The following is an 18101-nucleotide window of genomic DNA, read 5'->3' on the forward strand; positions in this document are numbered from 1 at the left end:
GGAAGCTCTTTTACAAGTGCCTCCAAATCACTCGCCTGAAAAAATACATTATATTATTTGCATTGAATTATAGAAGTCTTAACGAAGACCTGCATGCCTCCTCTTAATCTCAAAACGAGACGGAGAGTGGATTCCTTCTGAATGTTATAGTCAGACAGGATGCGACCATCTTCCAGCTGTTTGCCAGCGAAGATGAGACGCTGTTGGTCTGGTGGGATGCCCTCTTTGTCCTGAATCTCCGTTTTCACATTTTCGACGGTGTCAGACGGTTCGACTTCCAAAGTGATAGTTTTGCCAGTCAAGGTCTTTACGAAGGTCTGCATCCTAGAAAGAAATGTACGTTTAGAATCAATATCATAAATTATAAGCATGTTTAGTTTACTACGTTTCTCGGTTGATATTTCAATGCAAACATGAATTATCCCCCATTTTATGAAATAACAGGATGTCGACACCTTATGAAAATGAAAAACGCTGTAACACTATTTCCCGCAAATCAGTGTCAAATTAAGAATGTGCGGTTAACTTTAACTGGGTCTTAACTTTTTCCACCTTCTATGAAAATATCGAACGTTGAGGCACACCTTGAAAATGTACAAGCGCTGGACTGGCACGTTTCCTGGGCACCCTTTTTAGACCTTCGGGAAGTACTTTGTCCCTCATGTTGCTTTATAAGGTCAGATATTTTGGTTCCTTTTTATTTGTTTCTCAACCTCGTTGGCACTTGGTAAAATTTTTATTGGAATAAGTGCTCTCGACCCATTAATGACCTGTTGTTTTGTCTTTTTTTCCTTAATTACGGGCTCGTGAAATGGTTAGCAGCACATTTCACGTATTTACGTTAATTTTTGCAGTTTGCTCATCGATATCCAAAGCTTTAGCATCTATGATCTATGAAACGCCTTTAACTAATCCTCGGTCTAAGAGTTACAACGTAAATTGGCGTGTTTTGACGTAGATTGGATCTTTTTTTACTGCATGAAAATAGTAAAACTGACGGGTAGTTCGTAAATAAAAGCTTGTATTTTTATTACCCCCTGCACAAATACTTTCTTTTCTTTTCTGCCACTAGCTGACTTTTTTTTAAAACTTTTTAGTCTTTTATAAAATTTTTGCCAGACATACAGTTACTCTACAAAAAAAATAACTTACGAGTATTTTACGTTTTATCACTTCAGAACGAAAACACATTTTACGTGAAAAAAATAAAAATTCTACGTAACTACCGACTAGTTTAATTCTTATAACAAATGTTTAACATGTTTACCGTTTTCCAAAATCCATAAATTAACAAATTAAAACTAGTTCGTGGTTACGTAGAATTTTAACTTTTTTCTTGTAAAATGTGTTTTCAGTCCGAAGTGATAAAATGTAAAGTACTCGTAAGTTATTTTTTTGTAGAGAAACTGTATGTCTGGCGAAAACTTTACAAGAGATCGAAAAGTTAAAAAAACGGCTAGTGGGAGAAAAGGAAAGAAAGTATATGTAGAGGGAGTAACAAAAATACAAGCTTTTATTTACGAACTACTCGTCATTTTTACTATTTTCGTGCCTTAAAAAAAGAACCCATCTACGAAAAAACACGCCAATTTATGTTGTAACTCTTAGTCCGAAAATTAGTGAAAGGCGTTTAGAAATTATTTCGAAAAAACTATATTAATTCGAGAACCTTGACGCCCTGTAGCGGCAAAAAGAAGCCACATTGAATATGTAGGTAAGTTTACCTAGATCACCTTATTTTTGGTTAAGTAATTTGTGGTGGTTAAGTGTTGTACGGTCATTTCAGGGACACCCTCTATATGCAGTGACTGGTAGAAAATACGTACCGTATGGGATTTTTTTAAATTTCAATTTAGCAGCAAATTTTATTTTTGGAAGAAAGTTTTGTGCATTCCTGCAAACTCAAAACGCAGTTTATGAAATTTGTGTATATCTCATTTCGTGTGGGGGAGATTCGAATTATGAAAATGGATTGTGAGTAAAGTACCTTTATTTTTAATTTTAGAGGAAACGTGTATTATAAAAAATTGTTTAGAATTAAAAGATAATCTTAACAATGAAGTTTCAAGTTTGTTACGTTAGTATAATAATGTTCGAATTAAATTAGGATTTGATTATGAACTAAACAATGAATAAAATGAGGTCTGCACTAAAAAAAAAGCTTAACATTAATGACTCTCAAACAAATTAATTTGTATTTATCATTCGTATTTTTTAATCCTTTCTAAAACAAAACTGACATATTAAATAAATTTGTTTCACATCCTGTAAGAGGCAAATCGTAAAAATTCTAGAAAAGTGTTTTATGGAATAGAAACTTGAAACTTCATTGTTAGGCTTATCTTTTAATATTCTAAACAATATTTCACAAAAAACATGTTTCCTCTAAAATTACAAATAAAGGTACTTTTACTCACAATCCATTTTCGTAACTCGAATCTGCCCCATATGAAATGAGATATGCAAATTTGATAAATAATTGAATATTGAATTTGCAAGAATGCACCGACTTTTAATAAAAATAAAATTTTCTGATAAATTCAAATTTAAAAATATCCCGTATTATAGTATATCATTTAACATCGTGGATGCTAATAAGATGAAGAACTGTAACATATCAATTTCTAATATCCTGTTGTATTGACTTTTGTGTCTTAAAGGTTTATTATAGGATATTAACTTATTAATCAATATGCAGTTATGATTATTCCTAGGTTTTTTGTGTAACCACATACGTATGTACCTTTATTTAATGTTTATAAACTCTTCCTCCCGATTTAGTTTTTGTTAACTACATTTTACACGTTTCATTTCTGAAGTGTTGCCGTTGACTGTACGGGGTGGTCCTTGGGGAAGTCCCTCGATCGATTGCGGGAAAACCAAAATTTGTAAAAATCTGAAAATCGGAGGATATATCTAAGTCAGTTGGGACACACGTTAAAAATATTTTCAAGATTGCAATACTTCCTATTATACCGGAAGTAGATGTCGAGTCGCTTATTTTAAATAGAACGTCTTATATTTTATTGCATTTTTAGATTCTACGATGAATTCTGAACACCTTTTATATGAAACATTTTTCGCTTATCTTTAACCCCGTTCTGGAGATATTTACACTTAACCATGAAATTTCACAGTTACAGCGATTGATTCTTTTGATGATATTGTGAAAAGGGAAAATTGAATCACTGCAATTTTTTTTAGGTATTGCCAATAAAGCAATACTTGAGCCGCGTATGGAGTAAAACTCGTGAAATAACATACAGGGCGTTCATAAATAATTCTTAAACTTTATAATGACAAATCATTAAAAACTCGTGTTTTTTAAATAGGAACCCCCATTTTTCTTAACTCGTAAGTTTTCTTTTAATAAAATCAAAATGGTCGATTTTAGGAATGGGCATTGAAACACAAAGTGACAGTTATTTTTCGAGTTTAACACGATGACGTTAAGAAAAATGTGGGTTGCTATTTAAAAAACACCAGTTTTTAACGATGTGTGATTATCAACTTTAAGAATTATTTACTGTTAATTATTACTGTAGGTTATTTCGCGAGTTTTACTCCATACGCGGCTAAAGTATTGCTTTATTAGCAATACCTCAAAAAATTGCAGCGATACAATTTTCCCTTTTCATAATATCACCAAATGCATCAATCACCGCAACTGTTAAATTTCATGTTTAAGAAGGGCAAATATCTCCAGAACCGTTAAACATAAGCATAAAACGTTTCATATAAAAAGTGTTCAGAATTCATGGTAGAGTCTAAAAATGCAATAAAATATAGGGTGTTCTATTTAAAATAGGCGACTAGATAACTGCTTCTGGTAACACTGGAAGTACCGTTGTCTTGAAAATATTTTTAATGTGTGTCCCCCACCAACGACTTACACTCACCTGCAAAAGTGAAGGTACAGTCGCAAAACAAAATTCTGTAAACCGTATTTTTCGACTGATTTTGTTCAGATTTTGTATAATGAAAATTCAAACCAAACCTCAGTTTACGTGTCCGACTAATTTTCAAAAATTTAATTTTTCGAGAGCTTTTCGAGGACTTAAAAAAGCTCTATTTCGGAAATTATTTGTGCGAGGGAAACCCCACACACAAAAATTGTAATACTCTTGTAGAGGGGATTTTTCTACATATATCCTGGAAATTTTATCAAAATCGAAGGACAAATAAGAGAGTTACAGCCTTTTAAAATCGCCAAAAAGTGACAGTTTTCGAATAAAATGATGAAATGGGGTAATTTTTGACGATTTTAAAAGGCTATAACTCTTTTATTTGTGCTTCGATTTTCATCAAATTTGCAGGATATATGTAGAAAAATTCCCTCTACAAGACTTTTACAAACATATTTAAAAATTTCTACCACACAAAAAGTTTCCAAAACAGAGCTTTTTTTAAGCCCCCGAGAAGCACTCTAAGAATTAATTTTTCAAAAATTGTTCGGACACGTAAATTGAGTTTTAGTTTTAATTTTCATTATACAAAATTTGAACAAAATCACTCGAAAAATACGGTTTACAGAATTTTGTTTTGCGACTGTACCTTCACTTTTGCGGGTAAGTGTGTAGGCATATCCCCTGATTTTCAGATTTTTACAAATTATGTTTTCCCCGCGATCGCTGGAGGGACTTCCTGGAGGACCATTCTGTATATTAGGAGGGTAGTTTTCAAACACTATCGATAGTTGTCAATTATCATACTACCTATAGCTGTGGAAAGCATAATCAATACACCTCTAGATAAGAACTATCCACAGCTGCAACTATCGATAGTTCACCGGTAGTAACGTTGTTCTAGTAAGTTCTTCATCACCACATGAACATTTCTATTTTGATGATTGATGGTCATTATTAACCAGAACAATAGCCAGTTTCATTCACATATGTGCGTTGTTGGTATTAAAAGTATTGTTCTGATGAGAACGTTTACTAGCGAAAAAATCATACCCACATTTGCGACTACAGATTCCCTCGATTACCGAAATTTCAACGGGATACTAGTGGAAAATCACACATTTTACAGTATTAATTTTGTTATAACCTCACACTACCAGGGTCCATCTCGCTAGCTTGTCCACACCCAGCGTTATTGTACCTTACATCGCAAAAGATTAAAATTGGTTGAATTTGAAGCGTAGTAACACACTTAATAAGTCGAAACTTATTCTTTCTTTATTTGCAAAGCCTTAATTACGCCCGAACCGGACTTAACCTATTTTATCCCGTCGTACTCATTCGAGTACAGCACGAAAAATAGACTGGTAGCGACATTTGTTACAATTTATTCCCCCTAGATAAAAGAAGGAATAGATGGGAAACTGAAGGTTAAAAAATTTGCTCAAATAATGTCCGTCGGCTCCATCTATTTTTTGGTTTCATAATTACGTTTGACATAAAAAGGATATATTATTTACAGATTTCTGTAACGTAGTAAAAGAGGAAATTACTTTATCGGCTATGAATTCATTGGAAATTTGGAAGTAAAAGAAGTACCGCTAATTTACAAAAAAAAATTAAAATTTCAAAAAACACCAGTTTTGTGATAATTTTTTTTTCTGATGCTGCATTTTAAAAGAAATTGCTCTAATATGGCAACGCAGCAATCAATTTAAAAAATGTTTAATGCATTTTTCTTCTAAATTAAGGCTTCATCAAATGGCGTAAAGAAACTATGGGCTGTTATTTAAAAAACTATAACTTTGTGCTGCACACAGCGAAAACTGAACACCCTGTATAAACAAAAATATTATTAAATCGTGCAGCTTTTCAATATAAACGAGTACAGTAATAAACGTTTTATATTGACATTTATACAAAGACACCAGGAACCGAGGCCGGAGTAATGATGGCGAACCCTGTAGGGAAAGGACGAGTTCGAACTCTCTTCGAACAGATCACAAACCTCTTGAAGTAATATTTAGATCAAAGTGGCGACCACGTGCACGCATTGAGAGAGGGGTGCTTCGCCTTCAATCTTTTAGGCACAAAATTATTTTTCGGCCTAGAAAAGTCGGTATTGCCGATTCTTTGTCGCCAGATCGTGCCAGATCGGTCCACTTCCTTTTGGAAATCAAAGTCATGTACATCAAATAATAGAATATGCTACTTTTCGACAGCTGTAACTCTAAAGGAAATCTGAGAAAATTTGGAAAATGACCAAGAAATCCAAAAGTTGATAACTGGCATTAACGCGAATATATGGATATGAATCGATTAAATACTGTCGAACGTTCCGAGAGGAATTTTGTAAGTGCGAAGGAACCCTCTTAAGCGGCACAAAAATAGTTATTGCTAAAAAATGGAGGAAACGAACTTTGGCGGCGGCGGCTCATGAAAGGCATCCGCGAATCGTAGCCACGAAAAGTAGATCAAGAACGAAAGTTTAGTGGCCCAGGATCGATGAGAATGCCGTAAAGAAGGTAAAATCATAAAAGGGTTACACATTAGAATCTACTCCTGTTTCATCAAATCCCATGAAAAGAAGGTCGATGCCAAGTAGTCCCTGGATAGATGTAGCGGTAGACTTTATGGGGCTGTTACCAAATGGCGTTTATCTTTATGTCATAGTTGATTTCTACAGTCCATACAAAGAGGTAAAAGTTATGTGCACTATTACCGCTGATAATACTATAAAGATACTAAAAGAAATCTTTCCAAGGCTTGGATTGTCTATATCTATCACGTGTGATAATGGCAAACAATTTACAAGACGGAAGTTGAGAGAATATTTTTTGAACAAAATGAAATTAAAATTGATCACGCGGTTCAAATCAAGACTCAGTTTACTTGTCTGAGCAATTTTTGAAAATTTAACCTTTAGAGTGCTTTTCGGAGTCTTAAAGAAAACTCTGTTTTGGAAACTTTTTGCGTGGTGAAATTTTTTTAATATGATTGTAATAATCTTGCAGAGTGGATTTTTTTAAGGTATGCTCCGAAAATTTGATCAAAATCGAAACACAAATAAGGGAGTTACAGCCTTTTTAATCTGGCCAAAAAGTGACGATTTTCAAACAAAATGATGAAATCGGATCATTTTTGGCTATTTTAAAAGGCTCTAACTGCCTTATTTGTAATTCGATTTAAATCAAATTTTCAGGGCATACTTAGAAAAATCCACTCTACAAGATTATTACAATCATATTAAAAAATTTCGACCACGCAAAAAGTTTCCAAAACAGAGTTTTCTTTAAGTCCCCGAAAGGCGTCTAAAAATTAAATTTTCAAAAATTGCTTTAACAAGTAAACTGAGTTTTGATTTAAATTTTTATCGTGCTAAATTTTAACAAAATCAAGTTTCTACAGGTTTTTTGTATTTCTTAAATACGGGCTCGTACTTTTCCTCTCCCACTTTCAATACTAACTTGTCAGGAATAAGTGGATATGATTCCCATAAAAATCCTATGAATCTAATTTCAAAACTGGTTAAGAACGAAACGTCTAACTGGCATATCTCGTCAATGTCAAACTGAGGATGAGCCGATGAGCAAATCTTTTCATAGAATGTTTCAAAATTCTTTTCAAAGGTGGTCAAGGATAACTTCCACTCACAAAATTGTTTGATGTTTTGTTCGGCAAAGAGTAGAAATCTTCTTGTTCTCCAACTATGGGTTCCCCTTAATTTCTTATTATCAAACATATTCAAAAAACTTCGTAATTCAAGAAGTTTTAGGTGTTTAATATTTTCCCAATTAGAAATCATCTAAAAGATACCAACGACAATTTACATTGATTCACAGCAATTAAAGTGGCGTTAACTTACTAGTTCGGTTCTCATTGTCATGACCGCAATTTCGATATCTTTTTTATGGATTTCTGAATTCTTCTGGATTTCTAAATTTTTCTTTTCAAGCTCAGTCTCGAGCCTGGTTTTAGCCTCTATGAGCTCTGTATTTTTCTTTTCAAGCTCAGTCTCGAACCTGGATGTAGCCAGTTCCAATGACATTGTTATAACTTTTTTCTCTATTTCACGTATGGGAAGCTCTTTTACAAGTGCCTCCAAATCACTCGCCTGAAAAAATACATTATATTATTTGCATTGAATTATAGAAGTCTTAACGAAGACCTGCATGCCTCCTCTTAATCTCAAAACGAGACGGAGAGTGGATTCCTTCTGAATGTTATAGTCAGACAGGATGCGACCATCTTCCAGCTGTTTGCCAGCGAAGATGAGACGCTGTTGGTCTGGTGGGATGCCCTCTTTGTCCTGAATCTCCGTTTTCACATTTTCGACGGTGTCAGACGGTTCGACTTCCAAAGTGATAGTTTTGCCAGTCAAGGTCTTTACGAAGGTCTGCATCCTAGAAAGAAATGTACGTTTAGAATCAATATCATAAATTATAAGCATGTTTAGTTTACTACGTTTCTCGGTTGATATTTCAATGCAAACATGAATTATCCCCCATTTTATGAAATAACAGGATGTCGACACCTTATGAAAATGAAAAACGCTGTAACACTATTTCCCGCAAATCAGTGTCAAATTAAGAATGTGCGGTTAACTTTAACTGGGTCTTAACTTTTTCCACCTTCTATGAAAATATCGAACGTTGAGGCACACCTTGAAAATGTACAAGCGCTGGACTGGCACGTTTCCTGGGCACCCTTTTTAGACCTTCGGGAAGTACTTTGTCCCTCATGTTGCTTTATAAGGTCAGATATTTTGGTTCCTTTTTATTTGTTTCTCAACCTCGTTGGCACTTGGTAAAATTTTTATTGGAATAAGTGCTCTCGACCCATTAATGACCTGTTGTTTTGTCTTTTTTTCCTTAATTACGGGCTCGTGAAATGGTTAGCAGCACATTTCACGTATTTACGTTAATTTTTGCAGTTTGCTCATCGATATCCAAAGCTTTAGCATCTATGATCTATGAAACGCCTTTAACTAATCCTCGGTCTAAGAGTTACAACGTAAATTGGCGTGTTTTGACGTAGATTGGATCTTTTTTTACTGCATGAAAATAGTAAAACTGACGGGTAGTTCGTAAATAAAAGCTTGTATTTTTATTACCCCCTGCACAAATACTTTCTTTTCTTTTCTGCCACTAGCTGACTTTTTTTTAAAACTTTTTAGTCTTTTATAAAATTTTTGCCAGACATACAGTTACTCTACAAAAAAAATAACTTACGAGTATTTTACGTTTTATCACTTCAGAACGAAAACACATTTTACGTGAAAAAAATAAAAATTCTACGTAACTACCGACTAGTTTAATTCTTATAACAAATGTTTAACATGTTTACCGTTTTCCAAAATCCATAAATTAACAAATTAAAACTAGTTCGTGGTTACGTAGAATTTTAACTTTTTTCTTGTAAAATGTGTTTTCAGTCCGAAGTGATAAAATGTAAAGTACTCGTAAGTTATTTTTTTGTAGAGAAACTGTATGTCTGGCGAAAACTTTACAAGAGATCGAAAAGTTAAAAAAACGGCTAGTGGGAGAAAAGGAAAGAAAGTATATGTAGAGGGAGTAACAAAAATACAAGCTTTTATTTACGAACTACTCGTCATTTTTACTATTTTCGTGCCTTAAAAAAAGAACCCATCTACGAAAAAACACGCCAATTTATGTTGTAACTCTTAGTCCGAAAATTAGTGAAAGGCGTTTAGAAATTATTTCGAAAAAACTATATTAATTCGAGAACCTTGACGCCCTGTAGCGGCAAAAAGAAGCCACATTGAATATGTAGGTAAGTTTACCTAGATCACCTTATTTTTGGTTAAGTAATTTGTGGTGGTTAAGTGTTGTACGGTCATTTCAGGGACACCCTCTATATGCAGTGACTGGTAGAAAATACGTACCGTATGGGATTTTTTTAAATTTCAATTTAGCAGCAAATTTTATTTTTGGAAGAAAGTTTTGTGCATTCCTGCAAACTCAAAACGCAGTTTATGAAATTTGTGTATATCTCATTTCGTGTGGGGGAGATTCGAATTATGAAAATGGATTGTGAGTAAAGTACCTTTATTTTTAATTTTAGAGGAAACGTGTATTATAAAAAATTGTTTAGAATTAAAAGATAATCTTAACAATGAAGTTTCAAGTTTGTTACGTTAGTATAATAATGTTCGAATTAAATTAGGATTTGATTATGAACTAAACAATGAATAAAATGAGGTCTGCACTAAAAAAAAAGCTTAACATTAATGACTCTCAAACAAATTAATTTGTATTTATCATTCGTATTTTTTAATCCTTTCTAAAACAAAACTGACATATTAAATAAATTTGTTTCACATCCTGTAAGAGGCAAATCGTAAAAATTCTAGAAAAGTGTTTTATGGAATAGAAACTTGAAACTTCATTGTTAGGCTTATCTTTTAATATTCTAAACAATATTTCACAAAAAACATGTTTCCTCTAAAATTACAAATAAAGGTACTTTTACTCACAATCCATTTTCGTAACTCGAATCTGCCCCATATGAAATGAGATATGCAAATTTGATAAATAATTGAATATTGAATTTGCAAGAATGCACCGACTTTTAATAAAAATAAAATTTTCTGATAAATTCAAATTTAAAAATATCCCGTATTATAGTATATCATTTAACATCGTGGATGCTAATAAGATGAAGAACTGTAACATATCAATTTCTAATATCCTGTTGTATTGACTTTTGTGTCTTAAAGGTTTATTATAGGATATTAACTTATTAATCAATATGCAGTTATGATTATTCCTAGGTTTTTTGTGTAACCACATACGTATGTACCTTTATTTAATGTTTATAAACTCTTCCTCCCGATTTAGTTTTTGTTAACTACATTTTACACGTTTCATTTCTGAAGTGTTGCCGTTGACTGTACGGGGTGGTCCTTGGGGAAGTCCCTCGATCGATTGCGGGAAAACCAAAATTTGTAAAAATCTGAAAATCGGAGGATATATCTAAGTCAGTTGGGACACACGTTAAAAATATTTTCAAGATTGCAATACTTCCTATTATACCGGAAGTAGATGTCGAGTCGCTTATTTTAAATAGAACGTCTTATATTTTATTGCATTTTTAGATTCTACGATGAATTCTGAACACCTTTTATATGAAACATTTTTCGCTTATCTTTAACCCCGTTCTGGAGATATTTACACTTAACCATGAAATTTCACAGTTACAGCGATTGATTCTTTTGATGATATTGTGAAAAGGGAAAATTGAATCACTGCAATTTTTTTTAGGTATTGCCAATAAAGCAATACTTGAGCCGCGTATGGAGTAAAACTCGTGAAATAACATACAGGGCGTTCATAAATAATTCTTAAACTTTATAATGACAAATCATTAAAAACTCGTGTTTTTTAAATAGGAACCCCCATTTTTCTTAACTCGTAAGTTTTCTTTTAATAAAATCAAAATGGTCGATTTTAGGAATGGGCATTGAAACACAAAGTGACAGTTATTTTTCGAGTTTAACACGATGACGTTAAGAAAAATGTGGGTTGCTATTTAAAAAACACCAGTTTTTAACGATGTGTGATTATCAACTTTAAGAATTATTTACTGTTAATTATTACTGTAGGTTATTTCGCGAGTTTTACTCCATACGCGGCTAAAGTATTGCTTTATTAGCAATACCTCAAAAAATTGCAGCGATACAATTTTCCCTTTTCATAATATCACCAAATGCATCAATCACCGCAACTGTTAAATTTCATGTTTAAGAAGGGCAAATATCTCCAGAACCGTTAAACATAAGCATAAAACGTTTCATATAAAAAGTGTTCAGAATTCATGGTAGAGTCTAAAAATGCAATAAAATATAGGGTGTTCTATTTAAAATAGGCGACTAGATAACTGCTTCTGGTAACACTGGAAGTACCGTTGTCTTGAAAATATTTTTAATGTGTGTCCCCCACCAACGACTTACACTCACCTGCAAAAGTGAAGGTACAGTCGCAAAACAAAATTCTGTAAACCGTATTTTTCGACTGATTTTGTTCAGATTTTGTATAATGAAAATTCAAACCAAACCTCAGTTTACGTGTCCGACTAATTTTCAAAAATTTAATTTTTCGAGAGCTTTTCGAGGACTTAAAAAAGCTCTATTTCGGAAATTATTTGTGCGAGGGAAACCCCACACACAAAAATTGTAATACTCTTGTAGAGGGGATTTTTCTACATATATCCTGGAAATTTTATCAAAATCGAAGGACAAATAAGAGAGTTACAGCCTTTTAAAATCGCCAAAAAGTGACAGTTTTCGAATAAAATGATGAAATGGGGTAATTTTTGACGATTTTAAAAGGCTATAACTCTTTTATTTGTGCTTCGATTTTCATCAAATTTGCAGGATATATGTAGAAAAATTCCCTCTACAAGACTTTTACAAACATATTTAAAAATTTCTACCACACAAAAAGTTTCCAAAACAGAGCTTTTTTTAAGCCCCCGAGAAGCACTCTAAGAATTAATTTTTCAAAAATTGTTCGGACACGTAAATTGAGTTTTAGTTTTAATTTTCATTATACAAAATTTGAACAAAATCACTCGAAAAATACGGTTTACAGAATTTTGTTTTGCGACTGTACCTTCACTTTTGCGGGTAAGTGTGTAGGCATATCCCCTGATTTTCAGATTTTTACAAATTATGTTTTCCCCGCGATCGCTGGAGGGACTTCCTGGAGGACCATTCTGTATATTAGGAGGGTAGTTTTCAAACACTATCGATAGTTGTCAATTATCATACTACCTATAGCTGTGGAAAGCATAATCAATACACCTCTAGATAAGAACTATCCACAGCTGCAACTATCGATAGTTCACCGGTAGTAACGTTGTTCTAGTAAGTTCTTCATCACCACATGAACATTTCTATTTTGATGATTGATGGTCATTATTAACCAGAACAATAGCCAGTTTCATTCACATATGTGCGTTGTTGGTATTAAAAGTATTGTTCTGATGAGAACGTTTACTAGCGAAAAAATCATACCCACATTTGCGACTACAGATTCCCTCGATTACCGAAATTTCAACGGGATACTAGTGGAAAATCACACATTTTACAGTATTAATTTTGTTATAACCTCACACTACCAGGGTCCATCTCGCTAGCTTGTCCACACCCAGCGTTATTGTACCTTACATCGCAAAAGATTAAAATTGGTTGAATTTGAAGCGTAGTAACACACTTAATAAGTCGAAACTTATTCTTTCTTTATTTGCAAAGCCTTAATTACGCCCGAACCGGACTTAACCTATTTTATCCCGTCGTACTCATTCGAGTACAGCACGAAAAATAGACTGGTAGCGACATTTGTTACAATTTATTCCCCCTAGATAAAAGAAGGAATAGATGGGAAACTGAAGGTTAAAAAATTTGCTCAAATAATGTCCGTCGGCTCCATCTATTTTTTGGTTTCATAATTACGTTTGACATAAAAAGGATATATTATTTACAGATTTCTGTAACGTAGTAAAAGAGGAAATTACTTTATCGGCTATGAATTCATTGGAAATTTGGAAGTAAAAGAAGTACCGCTAATTTACAAAAAAAAATTAAAATTTCAAAAAACACCAGTTTTGTGATAATTTTTTTTTCTGATGCTGCATTTTAAAAGAAATTGCTCTAATATGGCAACGCAGCAATCAATTTAAAAAATGTTTAATGCATTTTTCTTCTAAATTAAGGCTTCATCAAATGGCGTAAAGAAACTATGGGCTGTTATTTAAAAAACTATAACTTTGTGCTGCACACAGCGAAAACTGAACACCCTGTATAAACAAAAATATTATTAAATCGTGCAGCTTTTCAATATAAACGAGTACAGTAATAAACGTTTTATATTGACATTTATACAAAGACACCAGGAACCGAGGCCGGAGTAATGATGGCGAACCCTGTAGGGAAAGGACGAGTTCGAACTCTCTTCGAACAGATCACAAACCTCTTGAAGTAATATTTAGATCAAAGTGGCGACCACGTGCACGCATTGAGAGAGGGGTGCTTCGCCTTCAATCTTTTAGGCACAAAATTATTTTTCGGCCTAGAAAAGTCGGTATTGCCGATTCTTTGTCGCCAGATCGTGCCAGATCGGTCCACTTCCTTTTGGAAATCAAAGTCATGTACATCAAATAATAGAATATGCTACTTTTCGACAGCTGTAACTCTAAAGGAAATCTGAGAAAATTTGGAAAATGACCAAGAAATCCAAAAGTTGATAACTGGCATTAACGCGAATATATGGATATGAATCGATTAAATACTGTCGAACGTTCCGAGAGGAATTTTGTAAGTGCGAAGGAACCCTCTTAAGCGGCACAAAAATAGTTATTGCTAAAAAATGGAGGAAACGAACTTTGGCGGCGGCGGCTCATGAAAGGCATCCGCGAATCGTAGCCACGAAAAGTAGATCAAGAACGAAAGTTTAGTGGCCCAGGATCGATGAGAATGCCGTAAAGAAGGTAAAATCATAAAAGGGTTACACATTAGAATCTACTCCTGTTTCATCAAATCCCATGAAAAGAAGGTCGATGCCAAGTAGTCCCTGGATAGATGTAGCGGTAGACTTTATGGGGCTGTTACCAAATGGCGTTTATCTTTATGTCATAGTTGATTTCTACAGTCCATACAAAGAGGTAAAAGTTATGTGCACTATTACCGCTGATAATACTATAAAGATACTAAAAGAAATCTTTCCAAGGCTTGGATTGTCTATATCTATCACGTGTGATAATGGCAAACAATTTACAAGACGGAAGTTGAGAGAATATTTTTTGAACAAAATGAAATTAAAATTGATCACGCGGTTCAAATCAAGACTCAGTTTACTTGTCTGAGCAATTTTTGAAAATTTAACCTTTAGAGTGCTTTTCGGAGTCTTAAAGAAAACTCTGTTTTGGAAACTTTTTGCGTGGTGAAATTTTTTTAATATGATTGTAATAATCTTGCAGAGTGGATTTTTTTAAGGTATGCTCCGAAAATTTGATCAAAATCGAAACACAAATAAGGGAGTTACAGCCTTTTTAATCTGGCCAAAAAGTGACGATTTTCAAACAAAATGATGAAATCGGATCATTTTTGGCTATTTTAAAAGGCTCTAACTGCCTTATTTGTAATTCGATTTAAATCAAATTTTCAGGGCATACTTAGAAAAATCCACTCTACAAGATTATTACAATCATATTAAAAAATTTCGACCACGCAAAAAGTTTCCAAAACAGAGTTTTCTTTAAGTCCCCGAAAGGCGTCTAAAAATTAAATTTTCAAAAATTGCTTTAACAAGTAAACTGAGTTTTGATTTAAATTTTTATCGTGCTAAATTTTAACAAAATCAAGTTTCTACAGGTTTTTTGTATTTCTTAAATACGGGCTCGTACTTTTCCTCTCCCACTTTCAATACTAACTTGTCAGGAATAAGTGGATATGATTCCCATAAAAATCCTATGAATCTAATTTCAAAACTGGTTAAGAACGAAACGTCTAACTGGCATATCTCGTCAATGTCAAACTGAGGATGAGCCGATGAGCAAATCTTTTCATAGAATGTTTCAAAATTCTTTTCAAAGGTGGTCAAGGATAACTTCCACTCACAAAATTGTTTGATGTTTTGTTCGGCAAAGAGTAGAAATCTTCTTGTTCTCCAACTATGGGTTCCCCTTAATTTCTTATTATCAAACATATTCAAAAAACTTCGTAATTCAAGAAGTTTTAGGTGTTTAATATTTTCCCAATTAGAAATCATCTAAAAGATACCAACGACAATTTACATTGATTCACAGCAATTAAAGTGGCGTTAACTTACTAGTTCGGTTCTCATTGTCATGACCGCAATTTCGATATCTTTTTTATGGATTTCTGAATTCTTCTGGATTTCTAAATTTTTCTTTTCAAGCTCAGTCTCGAGCCTGGTTTTAGCCTCTATGAGCTCTGTATTTTTCTTTTCAAGCTCAGTCTCGAACCTGGATGTAGCCAGTTCCAATGACATTGTTATAACTTTTTTCTCTATTTCACGTATGGGAAGCTCTTTTACAAGTGCCTCCAAATCACTCGCCTGAAAAAATACATTATATTATTTGCATTGAATTATAGAAGTCTTAACGAAGACCTGCATGCCTCCTCTTAATCTCAAAACGAGACGGAGAGTGGATTCCTTCTGAATGTTATAGTCAGACAGGATGCGACCATCTTCCAGCTGTTTGCCAGCGAAGATGAGACGCTGTTGGTCTGGTGGGATGCCCTCTTTGTCCTGAATCTCCGTTTTCACATTTTCGACGGTGTCAGACGGTTCGACTTCCAAAGTGATAGTTTTGCCAGTCAAGGTCTTTACGAAGGTCTGCATCCTAGAAAGAAATGTACGTTTAGAATCAATATCATAAATTATAAGCATGTTTAGTTTACTACGTTTCTCGGTTGATATTTCAATGCAAACATGAATTATCCCCCATTTTATGAAATAACAGGATGTCGACACCTTATGAAAATGAAAAACGCTGTAACACTATTTCCCGCAAATCAGTGTCAAATTAAGAATGTGCGGTTAACTTTAACTGGGTCTTAACTTTTTCCACCTTCTATGAAAATATCGAACGTTGAGGCACACCTTGAAAATGTACAAGCGCTGGACTGGCACGTTTCCTGGGCACCCTTTTTAGACCTTCGGGAAGTACTTTGTCCCTCATGTTGCTTTATAAGGTCAGATATTTTGGTTCCTTTTTATTTGTTTCTCAACCTCGTTGGCACTTGGTAAAATTTTTATTGGAATAAGTGCTCTCGACCCATTAATGACCTGTTGTTTTGTCTTTTTTTCCTTAATTACGGGCTCGTGAAATGGTTAGCAGCACATTTCACGTATTTACGTTAATTTTTGCAGTTTGCTCATCGATATCCAAAGCTTTAGCATCTATGATCTATGAAACGCCTTTAACTAATCCTCGGTCTAAGAGTTACAACGTAAATTGGCGTGTTTTGACGTAGATTGGATCTTTTTTTACTGCATGAAAATAGTAAAACTGACGGGTAGTTCGTAAATAAAAGCTTGTATTTTTATTACCCCCTGCACAAATACTTTCTTTTCTTTTCTGCCACTAGCTGACTTTTTTTTAAAACTTTTTAGTCTTTTATAAAATTTTTGCCAGACATACAGTTACTCTACAAAAAAAATAACTTACGAGTATTTTACGTTTTATCACTTCAGAACGAAAACACATTTTACGTGAAAAAAATAAAAATTCTACGTAACTACCGACTAGTTTAATTCTTATAACAAATGTTTAACATGTTTACCGTTTTCCAAAATCCATAAATTAACAAATTAAAACTAGTTCGTGGTTACGTAGAATTTTAACTTTTTTCTTGTAAAATGTGTTTTCAGTCCGAAGTGATAAAATGTAAAGTACTCGTAAGTTATTTTTTTGTAGAGAAACTGTATGTCTGGCGAAAACTTTACAAGAGATCGAAAAGTTAAAAAAACGGCTAGTGGGAGAAAAGGAAAGAAAGTATATGTAGAGGGAGTAACAAAAATACAAGCTTTTATTTACGAACTACTCGTCATTTTTACTATTTTCGTGCCTTAAAAAAAGAACCCATCTACGAAAAAACACGCCAATTTATGTTGTAACTCTTAGTCCGAAAATTAGTGAAAGGCGTTTAGAAATTATTTCGAAAAAACTATATTAATTCGAGAACCTTGACGCCCTGTAGCGGCAAAAAGAAGCCACATTGAATATGTAGGTAAGTTTACCTAGATCACCTTATTTTTGGTTAAGTAATTTGTGGTGGTTAAGTGTTGTACGGTCATTTCAGGGACACCCTCTATATGCAGTGACTGGTAGAAAATACGTACCGTATGGGATTTTTTTAAATTTCAATTTAGCAGCAAATTTTATTTTTGGAAGAAAGTTTTGTGCATTCCTGCAAACTCAAAACGCAGTTTATGAAATTTGTGTATATCTCATTTCGTGTGGGGGAGATTCGAATTATGAAAATGGATTGTGAGTAAAGTACCTTTATTTTTAATTTTAGAGGAAACGTGTATTATAAAAAATTGTTTAGAATTAAAAGATAATCTTAACAATGAAGTTTCAAGTTTGTTACGTTAGTATAATAATGTTCGAATTAAATTAGGATTTGATTATGAACTAAACAATGAA

General features: G+C 33.5%; 1 protein-coding gene across 1 annotated transcript; it reads right to left on the reverse strand.

Annotated features, from left to right (window-relative positions):
* Positions 1–53: 53 nt before the first annotated feature.
* LOC136419068 (polyubiquitin-B) lies at positions 54–16291 on the reverse strand. The gene is made up of 3 exons (XM_066405237.1): positions 16058–16291; positions 8074–8301; positions 54–317 (listed from the first exon to the last, which is right to left on the reverse strand). Exons 1-3 carry the CDS (start codon positions 16289–16291, stop codon positions 54–56), a joined length of 726 nt encoding a protein of 241 aa, XP_066261334.1.
* Between the last annotated feature and the right edge of the window lie 1810 nt (positions 16292–18101).

Source organism: Euwallacea similis, unplaced genomic scaffold (genome assembly GCF_039881205.1).
Source record: "Euwallacea similis isolate ESF13 unplaced genomic scaffold, ESF131.1 scaffold_65, whole genome shotgun sequence".
NCBI lineage: Eukaryota > Metazoa > Arthropoda > Insecta > Coleoptera > Curculionidae > Euwallacea > Euwallacea similis.